The sequence below is a fragment of the Lagenorhynchus albirostris genome, chromosome 1 (assembly GCF_949774975.1).
Source record: "Lagenorhynchus albirostris chromosome 1, mLagAlb1.1, whole genome shotgun sequence".
In the NCBI taxonomy this organism is placed as follows: Eukaryota; Metazoa; Chordata; class Mammalia; order Artiodactyla; family Delphinidae; genus Lagenorhynchus; species Lagenorhynchus albirostris.
Genome location: NC_083095.1, coordinates 91,557,542 through 91,572,499, shown reverse-complemented (window position 1 = coordinate 91,572,499; position 14,958 = coordinate 91,557,542). Strand labels below are relative to the sequence as shown.

Sequence of the window (14,958 nt, the reverse complement as noted above, 5' to 3'; positions counted from 1 at the left end):
ACCTTGGAAAGATTTTTCAGGGTGGTGTGGGATTTCTATGAACAGGAAGAAGAGGAATGAGCTCTTTGCTTTCTAGTTAGCCCTCTATGGAAGTGCCTTTATCACTGCTATCATATAACTTGTCTTTCTCTGGACCATTTGCAGCTCTGCTAGGTTTTTTGTTTTGTTTTGAGACACTTTAGTGAAGTTGCTCTTCTAAGGCACCATAGATTATTTATGCACTTAAGGAAAATGTCATTGCTGTTGTCTCTCCCAGTGAAAATTATTTCTATCCTGCAGTGACTCTGGTTGCCCCTATGGACTGTTGTCTCAGGTGTCAAGTCCAGAAGTTAGTCTAGCTGTTTAATTTGCCTTGCACTTTTCCTAGTGCCTACATTAAAATCACATGTTGCCATACAGATACTTATTTGCAAATTGCTCCCAGTGTTCTTTCTGCCCCTTGTGCCTGCCAAGATAATGGAAGTTTTTAGAATCAGTCCCAAGCTAATGCATCCCAAAGAAAATCATTACCTGAGAGCTATTTAGACCCAAGTGCCAGCCCTGCATCTCTCTTGTTCCAGTAGCGTGTTTACGTCACTCTCTTTTGGTTGGTTATTTTAAGAATTAACTTGTGCTGGGCTATAATCTAAAGAAAGTTTCTTCTGCTCTTTCTGATACCTGGCAAATGGAGGGCATTCAGTAAATATTTGTTGAATGATTGAAATGACTGACTGACATCTTCTGGAATGACATAAAATTTGTTTGGGACTCTATGTGGATACAGGTTAATGGCAACATTTTCTGTTAGTTCTAGGATGTTAAGCCTTCCTTGAAACCCTTTGAGGCTGTCTGCCCATCTTGGAGAGGAAGTTCTCCTCAGGGCCAACTGCACGTGGCAGCATAGACCTGTACACTGACACTTAAACTCCCCTAGTATTTTCAGTTTCTGGTAAAATCTTAACACAGATTGAGTTTAGGAATCTATTGTAACTTGAGGTATTTAGAGCATCATATGGGTTCAAGTGAAGCCCTTATTTTTTCAGTTGGCTTTTTCTAGCGACATAGAACATGGTCTCCTAATTGCCAGACATCTGGAATTCTTTGTCACATCAGAGTAAATTTAGAATATGCATCAATGGCAGGACTCAATCAACAATAAAACCAGTGTGTATATATATACTCTCTAAACTGTTTCTGCTGTGTAGTGAAGCTACAGATCTAGTTCCTTTATTTCCCCACAGAAATCCTGAGTGATCACTCCCACCTTTAAGGAAATACTCTTTCCCCTGCAGATCTAAGACTCACAAAGAATGCGAATTTGGTAAACATGTTCGTGGCAAAGCAGGAGATTAAGATGCTGTTATCTGTCGATGAGCTTTCCACCTCTGGCCCAAGGAGACATGGTACATTGGTTTATTTCGACCACTGGACTAACCATGCCTTACTGTTTCACAAGTCTGACCAAGTGCTTTTATTTTCTAAAGGAGAAAGAATAGTTTATGCTGGAAAAAGTTCACCTGAAAGACAGTGTAGGAAAAAGTGTAACAGCATATCAGGGAGGTTTTTATGATATTACATTTAAATGTAAGCTTACCATTCTTCCCAGAAAGAAGAATTCATTCTCTTTTTCAATTTGAACAAATAATGTAAAGTCACTATTTAAACTACTGTTAGCTTTTTTATCTCAAAGTAGCTAAATGGCTTTGTTGCTCATGTGGGAATGGAAATTAGCTCTTGGCATGAACCACTTTAATTGAAATCAGTTTGTGGGTTGAGTTCCTATGCTGCTTGACAGATGACATCATTTCCTGTGCTTTTCCCAACCCTCACTGTTTTGCTAAGATAGGATGAAGCTAAGTTTAACTTCAGATTTTAAAGCAACTGTACACCTTTTCCTGACCTACTTAGAACATTATCCAAATTTTTCATCAAATCATTTCTTTTGTATACTTGTAAATAGCTTTTTAGTTAAAAAAGCATTTTGGCTGAGACATTTTAATAAAAACCATAGGAACCTAAAATAACTGTTTTAATCAGTTTTCTGGGTTGGTTGATTTTTTTTTTTTTTACATCTTTATTGGAGTATAATTTCTTTACAATGATGTGTTAGTTTCTGCTTTATAATAAAGGAGTTATTTCTGCTTTTATATATGGGGAAACAAAGATAAATATATATATATATATATATTTTTTTTTTTTTTTTTTTTTTGCGGTACGTGGGCCTCTCACTGTTGTGGCCTCTCCCGTTGCGGAGCACAGGCTCTGGACGCGCAGGCTCAGTGGCCATGGCTCACAGGCCCAGCCGCTCCGTGGCACGTGGGATCTTCCCGGACCGGGGCACGAACCCGCATCCGCTGCATCGGCAGGTGAACTCTCAACCACTGCGCCACCAGGGAAGCCCTGTGATAAAAATATTTTTAATAGCAACCTATTGAGTGCTGTATAAGTGCTTAGGCAACTACACAGTCTCAGTGTTTGAGCATAGCTTTTGGTGTCATTATCATGGAGCATGAATTAACTAAAAAGAAATTAATTTAGCAAAGTTTTATACAGCACCTGTATACAGGCAAGGGATGCTCTGAGCACTTATGGGGATATAATTAATAATCATGATTCTTCCCACTCCCCACTCTCATGATGCCTTTAGACAAATGTGCTGGGGATAGGAGAAATAACTTTAAAAAAAAGTTTGATTATATAACATATATTTCCAGAGAGAATTATTAAGTACTCTGGAGTCAGAACAAAGATGGCTAGTATCTAGTGGGGGAGGGAGGAGAGAACAGAAATCAGAAAAGATCAAAGGAAAGAACAGACGTTTGCAGTGGGTCTAGGAGATAGGTAGGATTTCAGTATTTGGTGAGAACTGTGTGTGTGTTATATGTTAGGGGTTGGGGCAAAGGGACAAAGTGACAGGTTAAAGAGGAGATTCGTGAAGAGACTAGCACAAAGTGCCGGGCATTTGGTACGGCACTCAGAAATATTTGTTGAGTGAGTGAGTGACTGATAAAGTACATTGGGGACTGAGTCATAGAATGTATTAGGAGCAGGCAAAGCAGCCCTGATAGGCTCACGGGAGGGCTTTGCATGTGAGATGGAGGGGTTCTTAATAGAGCAGACGTAGGGAGTCTTTGATGGTGTTTCAGGAAGTATGTGACATGTTCTCGAAAAGGTGCCTCACTTTCAACCTGACTTAGCTCTTCAGTACTGTCTGAGGGCATAGTAAGTATTGGGTTCCGGCACCTTCCTTCTCCCTGTTGTCATGCTGAGATTTGTGTAGCACTTGACGCAAATGGCCCCTTCTCCTGAAGTCAGCAGCCTCTTTGGGATTCTGAACTGAGCATCCTAACAAGGGGTACTGAAGAAGGTGGCTGCTGGGAGGAGTCTCCTCTCTGCTCTTGGGGGAAGATTTGGACCCTGTGCTCCAAGAAGGCTTTGCATAAGAGCAAGCATAAGCAGCTGATTTCTGCTCTTACACAGAAGAAGGGCTTTTTGTCCCCTGATGTGAAATTGTTGAGCCTTTTTCTCTAGGGATTTACTCCCCCAGCTTGGAGGGCAGGGCAGAGTGAGCCAAATTTCCATGCCCAATCCTGGCCTCCTCGTATAGGGATGTGTCAACAATGATTAATTCGATCAAGCCTTTCGTCTTCTCCAAGTAAGGTAGTTGACTGTTTCTAGAGGACTAAGGAACAGCCTGGGATTTTGAGAGTGCCTAAATTACTGAAGCAGAGGCAGCAGAGCCCTGAAGGTGCCGGAGCCCGCACCACGCTGTCATTCTCTCTCCCAGGCGTCTTTCACTCCAGCTCCTTCTAGCGCCTCATCGTCTCAGTTTAAGTCAGCCCGCCTGCCCGTGGTCTTCCTGCTCTGGGTGCTGAAGCTCTCACACTTCTGTAAGTGACAGTGTGATAAAGAGTGCTGTGGGTCTTAGTTGGTTTAAGGTTACAGTTTAAACCAGCAGCTCTTTCTGAGCCGAGTCCAGCTGTCTCCGTTATCAAGCAGTCTTGTTATTAAATGCCGTTGTAGGTATTTTTTTCCCTTCTTTTTGCTGCCTCCAAATTTTCTTTTACCAACATTTCTTGGAATTTGTCACCCTGAATGTTTTCCTGCCCACCTACCTGGGACGCTGCATCTTTTAACAAGAAAATTATTGCCGTCGTAATCTTGTCTCGTCTGGTCCCTCAAGGCACTATTTTCTTGTTGGTATAAATTACAGAAATGACATTGAGTGATAAGTTCTGCTAAATTAGAGAAGTCATTGAGCACTATTAAAGTAAGTATCGAAGAAACAATTACGTTGCATTGTAAATGATTTTATGCGCACAAAATGACATGTTTAGCATTGTCAATTAGGTTATTTCTGCATAAATATATGAATCTTGATGAACCATTTTATTTTCTCTTCGCTGCAGATGAACTCGTGTGAACTGTTGCTATCTATGTGCTTAAACTGCAAAAATAAATCAGTCTTTTTTTTTTCCTTTTCAAGTCCAACACTGTAACATTCGCTGCATGAATGGAGGTAGCTGCAGTGATGATCACTGTCTGTGCCAGAAAGGATACATAGGGACTCACTGTGGACAACGTAAGTAAACCATAGTTATAAGTATTCTAGATGTTAATCTATAGAGACAAAGAGAATACAGAGATAAGTGCTGGTGGATTTTCTTTGATTTCCTGGGACATGGCATTTTTAGAGATGTGCAGTGACTCTTACAGATGAACAGATCACTTACCCAACACATATAGTACCAAATTTCTGACTGGAACCTTGGAAATGGGTGGTTTGATTCATTTTTCTTTCATTTACCTCCACTACACCGCTTACCTCATCTCTGATTTACACCCAGAGAATTCTTGTTCACTCCAGATGTGTGCCTTCCGTTTGACTGCTCAACATCTCCACCATCTCTTGGATTTTCAGTAAGCATCTCCAATAAAGTATTTCAAAACTCAACTTCATCTTTCTCCCCAAACATGTTCTTTTTTCTTGACTATTGATGTCTGTATCTCTCTAGTTTCCCAATCTAGATTCTGCTCTTATAATATTTATCACACTGCTGGCCAGTGTGTTTGTTCATTCATGAACACTGTTGATTGTGTGTCTACTGTGTATCAGCCCCTGTGCTTTGCTGAGATGAAAATTTCTCTAAAAGAGCTCACTTTTTATGACACTAAGAAGAATATATATACCCTGCAGAAAATTTAGAATAGTTTAAAAATATAAAAAATAAAATTTTCTACAATCCCGCCATTCCAGATATTACCTTTTAGTCCTTTAATGCATATTTGGTACATGAGATCCATTGTATGCATAATTTTTCATATAACTTTTTTACTTAATATTTTATTAGAAGTACATTTCATTTCTTGAACATTTAAAAATACATTTTAATAGTTGCATAATACTCCATTATATATAGGTTTTACTGTTTATTTAGTGAATTGTTAATGATCAGCATTTATTCATGTTGTTTCCAATTTTTGCCATTGTATATGTATTTGCTATGATGAATAATGGTATTATAAGTAAATCAAAGTTTATGTAATACCCTCCTGACTATCTATACACTGCAATATAGTAAGAATGATGATTGAGTCTTCGGCAGCCCACAGCAGTAGCATGGAGGGAGGAGAGGTAGGACAGCCTCCCCAATGTGGGAGACCCTTGAGCTGAGTCTTAAGGGGTGGGTAGGAGTTCCCTTGTCAGATGATGGGAGGTGGGCCTTTTAGGCAGCCGGCACAGTATACGCCAAAGCAGCAGAACATGACATACATAGCATGGGAGGTCAGACTTTGGCGTTGCTAGAACTTAAGTGCTGAGGGAAGTGATGGGAAGGAAGCTAAGGTCAGAATGGAAGTCATGGGCCATTGGAGTGCCTTTACACATCCCGTTTTTTCACTCAAAGTAGAGCCAGGGAAGGGGAGTGAGAAGACAACGACCAACAACATTCATCTGTTGAGTATTTACTCTGTTTACTATATGCTAGGCACATGTTCAGACTCTTTACAGGTATTCATAACTCATAACAACAGCCCTTTGAGGTAGAGGCCTTTTTTACCTTCTACGAAATGAAAAACCTGGGACAGTAACTTGTCTAAGGCTGTACAGGGAGTAATCAGCAGAGTTGGGATTTGAACCCAAGCAGTCTAACTTCACAGCCCATGCATTTAATGCTATAAAATACTAGCCTATACACTTCACTTACAGTGGTTTACAATGAGAAAGACCACCGAGGCCAGAGTAGAGTAGGAAGAAACAGAAGCAGAAAGAATAGTACTAAGGCTATGGCTAGAGAGATGGTGGGATGGGGATGGATTCAAAGGCATTTTCAGAAAAGGAATCAGAAGAAGCTGCTGTGCATCTTCTGTTTCTTTTGATGCTTCCAGAGGGAGTAGAGCCCAAAGCCCAGTGCATGACAGGCACTCAGGTAACACCAGTAGAATTAGAAAACCTTTCCTAGACTTCAGTTTCCTAATCTGTAAAATGGGAGGGTTGGCTTAGGCAATCTCAAAATTTCTTTTCTGCTTAAACCTCTTCATTCTCTCCTAACTGTAAATTAAGAAGCAAATTAGAACAATGAATATACATAAACTTCTCTAATTTTGTGATGATCGATGGACTACTGCTATAATTTTTGGCTATAAGGGTTGTCTTAGTTCAAGTGCACTGATCCCAGTGGATGCTGAGACAGAATTAGATGCACAAGAGATTTATTGGGGAAAAAGCCTATGAAGAATCAAAGGGGGGCTTCCCTGGTGGCGCAGTGGTTGAGAGTCCGCCTGCTGATGCAGGGGACACGGGTTCGTGCCCCCATCCGGGAAGATCCCACATGCCGCGGAGCGGCTAGGCCTGTGGGCCATGGCCGCTGAGGCTGTGCATCCGGAGCCTGTGCTCCGCAACAGGAGAGGCCACAATAGTGAGACGCCTGCGTACCACACACACACACAAAAAAAAAAAAAAAAAAAAAAGAATCAAAGGGAAAGAAAGCAGGAGTCAGGACAGAGGACCTTCAGACCATGATGCAGGTTGCACCCCTGGGCAAGGAGAGAGGGAAGGAAAGACTATCACGATTGTATAGAAGGAGCCTCAGACTATAGTGCAACTTCATGAAAGCCTTGGTCAGGCTGATAGGGAGCCTAGAATAAAGATTGCCCCTCAAAATAGTTTCATGATGGGCAGAAATGTCCAGTCTCCACCATGCTTAGTCATTGGGTGGTAGCAGCCAGGAGAGTGTGCCCTTGGCATGAACATAGTAGCGGATCTGAAGGTGTAGCAGCTTCAGGCTGTCGGCCAACTAAGCTCCTCACTGTAGGTTTTCTTGGAGGGAGATCTGAATGGCTCAACTCCATGACTGCCACAGGGGTACAGGAAAAATGTGTGGGAAATATATGAAGGAGGAATTAATTTAAATGGAGGTGTTAGGGAAGCCTCATGGAGGAGTGAGGTTTGAGCTGGGCTTTGAAGAGTGGGAGGGACTGGCAAATTTGGCAGGGGCAGCCTACCACCTGTGGATTAAGATGCCTAGAAGGAGGCCATGCATAAGTGAGTTGCAGGAAGTTGTACGGAGAAGAGTTGTTCAGGGCATGAGCTGTCAGATCTTATTTTAATGCCTTTCTTTCTTTCTTTTTTTTTTTTTTTTTGCGGTACACGGGCCTCTCACTGTTGTGGCCTCTCCCGTTGCGGAGCACAGGCTCCGGACGCACAGGGTCAGCGGCCATGGCTCACGGGCCTAGCCGCTCCGCGGCATGTGGGATCTTCCCGGACCGGGGCACGAACCCGTGTCCCCTGTATCGGCAGGCGGACTCTCAACCACTGTGCCACCAGGGAAGCCCTTAATGCCTTTCTTGACAAGTAAAAAAGTCCCTCCCTCAAGGATCTCTGGACTTATCTTACCGGCATTTTCCAGAGATTCTCTTATAACATTTAATTGGGTCTTTATTATGGTACATAAATTACTGAATGTCAGTATTCATGTTTTGTCATTGGCAATTAATAGAGTGATTTAACATGCTGCATTTCTGTAAGGATGACAGTAGAGAGGCCAATGTTTTCCCTCATGAGAACCCTCTGGAAATTAAACATAAATCATAAGAAAAGAGTCAGGTTGCCAAAATGCAGTTCTCATCAGGGGTATCTCTTATAAACCACCATTTTAGGTGCAGAACTGAAAGCATTGCTCACATGCTTCCCAGGATGAAACTGTCAGCATTAACATAGGTACATACTCGCCTATTCCAGGTAGTTTTACCTGAGTTGACTGAGGAACATCCGGGGAACTGGAACTGTACAGTAACTGTTTAAAACAAATACCAGGGTGATTATTTAGTGTTTTTATTGTTGTCCTTTCAGGGGACAGTAAATGTTACTTTATTAGCATCTACTATCAGACGAAGCCCATCAGCCTCTCAGCTCCTGTCTCCTTATTTTACAGCTGTCTGTGAAAGTGGCTGTCTCAACGGAGGCAGGTGCGTGGCCCCAAATCGATGTGCATGCACTTACGGCTTTACTGGACCCCAGTGTGAAAGAGGTAATTTTTTTTAATGTATCGGTGTAAAGATGTTGTAGTGGCTAAAGCTATGATTGATGTCAACGTGCATTGGGTTCTTGCGGCTGCTTCGTAAATTTTGCTGAGCTTTGAGGGTGTTTCTGAATTGTCACTGGGAAGGTTCCTAAGATGACAAGACAATGGCCCTAAGTCTATGCATGTTATTCAGTAATTCTTGCCAGTGGACTGCAGGACTCAATAGTGAGCCTATGCATAAGTACCAGTTGGCATCAAGATAAAAAGAGGAAAATTTTCCATAGAGTAAGGATTGAGCTCATTATTATCCTAGTAAATTAGGGAGGTGGCTCCAAATAAAACATCTGTATGGCAAGGGGAAAAATCCAGAACGAAACAAAAATTGCACCTAAAGGTCTATTAGGACCTATTGGCTGTAGTGGTATACAAGCTCGGCATTTAAAGTTCACTAGACATACTGATTGCTGAGAAACAGTGCTTTCACACCTGTAGTTTATTCAGTACTCACTGCGGCCCACTGACATGTGTATAATCATCATCACTTTTCCGTCTGAGAAGGTCAAGGCTCGGGGAGGTCAAGGGAGCTGCCTAAGGTCACACACATAATAAGCAGCTTTAATCTGAATGTGGGTTTTCAGTTTTCAAGTCTAATGTATACTGCTGCTCTTAATTAAAAGAGATTTCTACCTGATTTGCCTATGCATACAAATAGGATATTGAGATATATGTCAATGTGCAGTATTCTTAAATACCCAGCGCCCTGACCTTTGCTTTGTTGATCATCTTGTCTTTACATTCTTAGCCATGTTTTCATTGTTCCTAGTTTTATAGTGAAGATTTTATCGTGAAGATTTAGGAGGTTCCTTTCATACAAAACTGCAAAAATACTCATGAAAAATACCCATTGAAAAATACTCATGAACTTTTTAAACTTCAGTCATCACCTTTATCCAAAGTTGTGTAGAGATCATTTTATTCTAAGATGGAAAGTAAAGATTCAGTAGCAAGTGTTGAATATATGTTATTTAAAAGCAAAGAGCACAGAGTGGTATGTGAGAAATTGTCTTCTGTTTGTAGTTTTATGAGTTCGTCTAAATTCAGTTCTTTGCTGATAAAGCAACAATAACTATTTTAGCAAGTAACTCTATTATTACTGGATAGATTATATTGTATCTCTGTTCACAAGGCCACTGCATGGTATGGACATGTGACGCATCATGGACTCTTGGCCGTTACCTTGTACTTGGCATCATTTTGGAGTCCCTCTTTAAAACTGTTTCTCTTTACAATTTGATGTATTTTTATTGACTTGGAGCTAATGTATATCTAATGGTCTCAAGAGTAATAAAGACAACTGTTTTGATTAGGTAGTATCATTCTGTGGCCTTAGTATTTACTCAGTGATGATGATATAGGATTTAAATTGTTGAGATTAAAGTTGTTAACATGTAACTTGAACAGTGTGAAAATAATTCTGGAAGTGATAATAGTGGGCTTAATTTGTTTTAGAAAAATCACTAATAGAATGAAGTTATAGAGCATTTTACCTCTAAGAATCTGGTTAATAATTTGCTGCAAAGAATATTGATACCCATAGTTACAGATATTGATAAAACAGTCTAAAATAAAGAGGGCATGATATTTAACCATTCCACACTTATTTCTTCAAAGACTTGATCTTTGACCAAGATTCAGAAATGATGTGAATGGGTTAAGTTACTAAACTGCTAATCAAAACTGGCTTATTACTTAGGGATTTCTCCAAATTTTGGAGTGTCTTTAACTGCTTTCCTCCGTGGTAAGGGTATCCTAAAATTTGCACTTAGGTGTAAATATATTTTGGCCCCATAGAATCTTCACAATAGTGATGATCTAAATAAAATTAATCCCTAGATGGCAGATTTTCAGGCATTTGTGGTTGTGGAGAGTCGGGAGGAAGCAGGCTCTCTTTAATCATTGTCCTTTGCCTCTTCTACCTGGGAATACAGAACCAAACCTTCAGTGGGAGAAGGGAAACATGAGTGTGATTTCTCTCACCACACGGGAGAGGGGAGGCTCTTTGATTCCAGGATTGTATTTCCATTTTTAGTCTTCACTGTTTTCTGCTCTTGTGGAAGTCATCTGCTTACCTCTTTAAAGAATTAGAGGCAAGATATCCTACTACTCAGACGAATGCTTGTGATTTCAAGACTGATTAATAAAAATATAGGACTGAGTCAGGACAAATCCATCCTGAAGCATAGGGAAGTATTCAGTGTCACTTCTGATGGTGGGTTAGTATACTTAACTAAGTTGTTCAACTATGTAGGCCAGTTGCATTATGTTTTAAATGGAATGTGACTTTTTATTTATTTATTTATTTAAAATAAATTTATTTTTGGCTGCGTTGGGTCTTCGTTGCTGCGTGCGGGCTTTCTCTAGTTGCGGCGAGCGGGGGCTACTCTTCGTTGCGGTGTGCAGGCTTCTCATTGAGGTGGCTTCTCTGGTTGCGGAGCGCGGGCTCTAGGCACATGGGCTTCAGTAGTTGTGGCTCACAGGCTCAGTAGCTGTGGCACGCAGGCTCAGTAGTTGCTCCGCGGCATGTGGGATCTTCCCGGACCAGGGATTGAACCCATGTCCCCCGCATTGGCAGGTAGATTCTTAACCACTGCGCCATCACGGAAGCCCTGGCTTTTTATTTTTAAAAATGAACTTCCAGGAAGTCTTTACTAATTTTCTTTCCTTCTTCTAGGAGGCTGAGCCCAGGGCCTCTTCTGCATTCTCTCTGAGCACTCTCTCCACATATCTTTTGATAGCACCTACCACATTGTATTGAAATAGCAGGTTTCCATGTCCATCTCCCCCATTAGAGTGTAAGCTCTTCAGCAGCAACTGTGGTTTCATCATCTTTTAAATTCCTAAGCCAGGCTTAATGCGTGATGCACAGCGTATGGCCAATAAATGTTGAACTGAATTTATTTTGAAGCACCAGAAAATCTTGAGATATGATTATCAGATGAAGAAAAAGTATCTCCTGGAAGTAATTGCTGCTTACCTACTTGTGGACAATTCTGGATATTTCTCATTGTTTCATTTTAAACAGAGCTTGCAGTGTTGGGTCCTAATTGAATTTGGCCCCATCTTTCAGGGCCACATGACTGTCATTTTTCAGTTGGCAAGGATGCAGAAAAGAAGGTATGTTTTGACTTAAGCCAGGTGACAATAAACAAACAAACAAACAACCTCCTATCACGATGTAATACACATGGAAAGGGACATTTCAAATGTGTTACAAGTACCTCTCAGGATAATCATCTTTGTCCCTGAGAGGTCTTGCAACTATATGTCTGCAGCTACATCAGAGAGCCAGTACAAGTGTAGAATATCCTTTGGGGGGTGATACTGGCAGGATTTGGATCACTTTAAGCTAGTAAGTGAATCTTAATAACCCATGAACATAGTGTTTTGGTTTGTGATGGAGACAAGCAGTGGATCCATGGTTGAATTACGAATCATAACTTTCATTCAACAAATGCAGTCAGACTACGAAGCAAATTTGTCTCACTTGTAGCTTTTAGCCAGTAAAATATGTTTTAAAAAAATTTTTTGGCTAGTCAGCCTCATTGGGCAGGTGACAATGATACTATTGCCTGCTATGTTCAGAGGAAGAAAAGAAGAGGCCTGTGACTTGTTTGGCCTGTAATGTTTACTTTTTAAAAACTGAATGTGAGTACCTTTAGTTATAGTCTCTAGCTTGCCACAATCCCTACTACTCCCTATTGTCTTACATCCTGCTCCCTTTATTCATTAAGCTTACTTTTTAGCCCCTGTGGGCACTTGAGTTTGCCACCTCCTGCTACTTTCTGTATCAAAGATTGCATCTCTTTGTGTTTTGTTTCACATGCCAAGTTTCTTTCATTGTTCTTCCTCTTATATATTTTTTTCCTGTAAATTTACATTTATGGTTTTCCTGATTGCCCCCTCCCCCTCCCTTTTGCCTTCTCTCTGCTTGGGTCTTGAGCAACCAGTAAAACTTATCACTGCCTAAGCTCAGTGGTATGGTATTTTCGCATTTGTTATTAGAATATTGAAATGAGGTCAGTGCCTGTTTTGGCAATGATAACATAAGCTAGTTGGGTATTGCCATAGTTACTGCCAACGAGACTATTGGAAGCACACTTTCTCTTGCCATCTTGCCTCAGAATGCAGACTATTTAAAATCTTGTTAAATGCTCTTATATTAAACACAGTGAATCATGTGAGTGGATGAGACTTCTCAAGGTAATGAAAAAAGAGAGAAGAATGATGGAGATAGACCTGAACTTGGAGACGGGGTGGGGTTACTGATGAACAGGCCTGAGGAAGAAGAGAACAAAAGATAGACACTGAGAAAACATGGAGAGAGGCAAGAGAACTAGGGGAGCACTGAGCCAAAGAAACTAAAAGCAAGAAGGACTTCAAGAAATAGCTTGGCAGTTGTTAGACTCTTCAAGGATCAAGAAAGAATGAGAATAACAAAAGGTCCTTTGATGTGGTAACAGGTGACATGGACTGGGTACTTAGAGGGGGCCAGACAGTATGCGGAACACTTGACTTTGGTGATTTGCAACAACCTTATGAGAAAAGTCCTTTAATGAGTCCCATTTTATAGAGGAGCAAACAGAGGCAAAGAGAGGTCAAAGAGCTTGCCCAAGGTCAGATAGCTTGTAAGTGGTACAATCAACAACTGAACCCAGCCGGTCTGGCTCATAAGCCTGTGTACATGACCACTGTGCCATACTTGGGTTTCACTCGGAAAGAGGTCATTAGTAACTATAGAAAATTTTCTGAGAAATTATAAGAAGAAATCTAGAACTAAGAGTTTTAGAGTGAAAGTTATGGAGTGGGGGGAAAAATCCTTTCAGGAAATTTGGCAAGGTAGGTAGTTTTCCTCTCTGGAGGAAGAGTTGAGCTAAGTTGCTTTTAAATCATTTTAAAAGCCAAGAGAAAGGAGTCTTGAGTATTGCTTGGGTGTATGTAATGCAGGGTTTGGGGATATTTCTCTGTTTGATTGATTCTGATATTTTAAATATAATAATCCATTCTTGGAGAGAGGATGATTCCTGTCTGTTTGCAGTACATATAAATTGACTCCAAATGACTGAACCAACATTCTAAAATGTAGCCATAGAAAATGAATATTGTCGTTTAGTGCAGTTACCATGGAAGGTTATATAGTTTTCCTACAATATTACAACTCTTCGAGCCATATTTGGAAACTCTTTTTTGTAATTACCTTTACAGAGTCAGCAATTCATTCAAATGAGCATGTGACCATTTTTTTCCCTTTATGGGAGTCATTTGGGTTTTTAGAAACAGCCTAAAATAGTGTCGGTTCTAGTGACGACAGTCAATAATCAAACACATTAGTCGTTTGGGGTCGAAAATTGACTTAGATTAAAAAGCAGTGAAAAGAATTGTCTTGCATGGTTCTTAAAACACATGGAATTAGATTAATATTTTAATGTCAAACTTTATGTGAGCCAGAGTATGAAGCCTTTTGGAAGCGTAAGTGCTAATAACAAGAAGTTTTCTATCATTACTCCATCTGGAGGTCTTCATTATGTACCGTCTGAATGTAAGCATGGACACGAATTCTTCGAAATCCTGAATCATTTGTTCAATGTTAAATTCCTACCCAAGTCTAAACTGTGAGGACAATACTTGGATTTTTCCCAAATCAAGAAAGTCTGTTGGCTGTTCTGCTGGCTATTATTATAAAAAGTATAGGGGAAAGCATTACTGAACTGATAGCTTTAAGAAAAAGGAACAATGGGGGGCAAGTATGGAGTAGAATAAAAATCAAAGAACAGCAATACTTCATAGTCCATCAGAGAAGCATGACAATGAAGATGAACTAAGTCTGGTCATCATACTTGCCCTCTTAAGGGATTCCAGTATTAATGGAGCTGGAAAAGGCATTTCATTTTTTGTTTTTCTCCAGCAATTGAAGAATAGAACAGAGGACAGGTAGGTTGGTTGTAATTCTCCTTCATTCTCTTATGTGCAGTTGATATATGAGCAACTCTGTTATCTTCATAACTTAGCTCCCCTGATGATTCACGAATGATGGTTTTGCACAGGGATCTTTTTTAATGATTTCATAGAAGAGAGTTCAAAAAGCTATCCTGAAAGCAGTTGATAAGCATTTATTTTGTAAAGCCAAAAAAGCAGTGTCTGCATTGTGTCTAATGAATGGAAAAGACTAACATATAATGATCCAAATATATAAATAACCAGGTGGTGCATTTCAGATACATTTGCCTCATTAAAAGAAAGTAGAATCATGGCCTGCTCTCAAAGGGCTGTCTAGAAAGCTTCATGGAATCAAGTGCTGATTTTCTTGTGCTTTTTTTCCTTGCCGTTTTTCTGGAAGGTGTTAATGAAATGTTTGGAAATAAATTTTACAGCGCTGCATTTATGACGCTAATTTAACATA

General features: G+C 40.3%; 1 protein-coding gene across 1 annotated transcript in view; it reads left to right on the top strand.

Annotated features, from left to right (window-relative positions):
* Positions 1–14,958, top strand: part of FBN1 (fibrillin 1) — a 253,476-nt gene that overhangs the window by 42,877 nt on the left and 195,641 nt on the right. The window contains exons 4-5 of the mRNA XM_060149482.1: positions 4,466–4,561; positions 8,412–8,507. Coding sequence (XP_060005465.1) covers positions 4,466–4,561; positions 8,412–8,507 — 192 coding nt within the window. The remainder of the gene's footprint in view (positions 1–4,465; positions 4,562–8,411; positions 8,508–14,958) is intronic.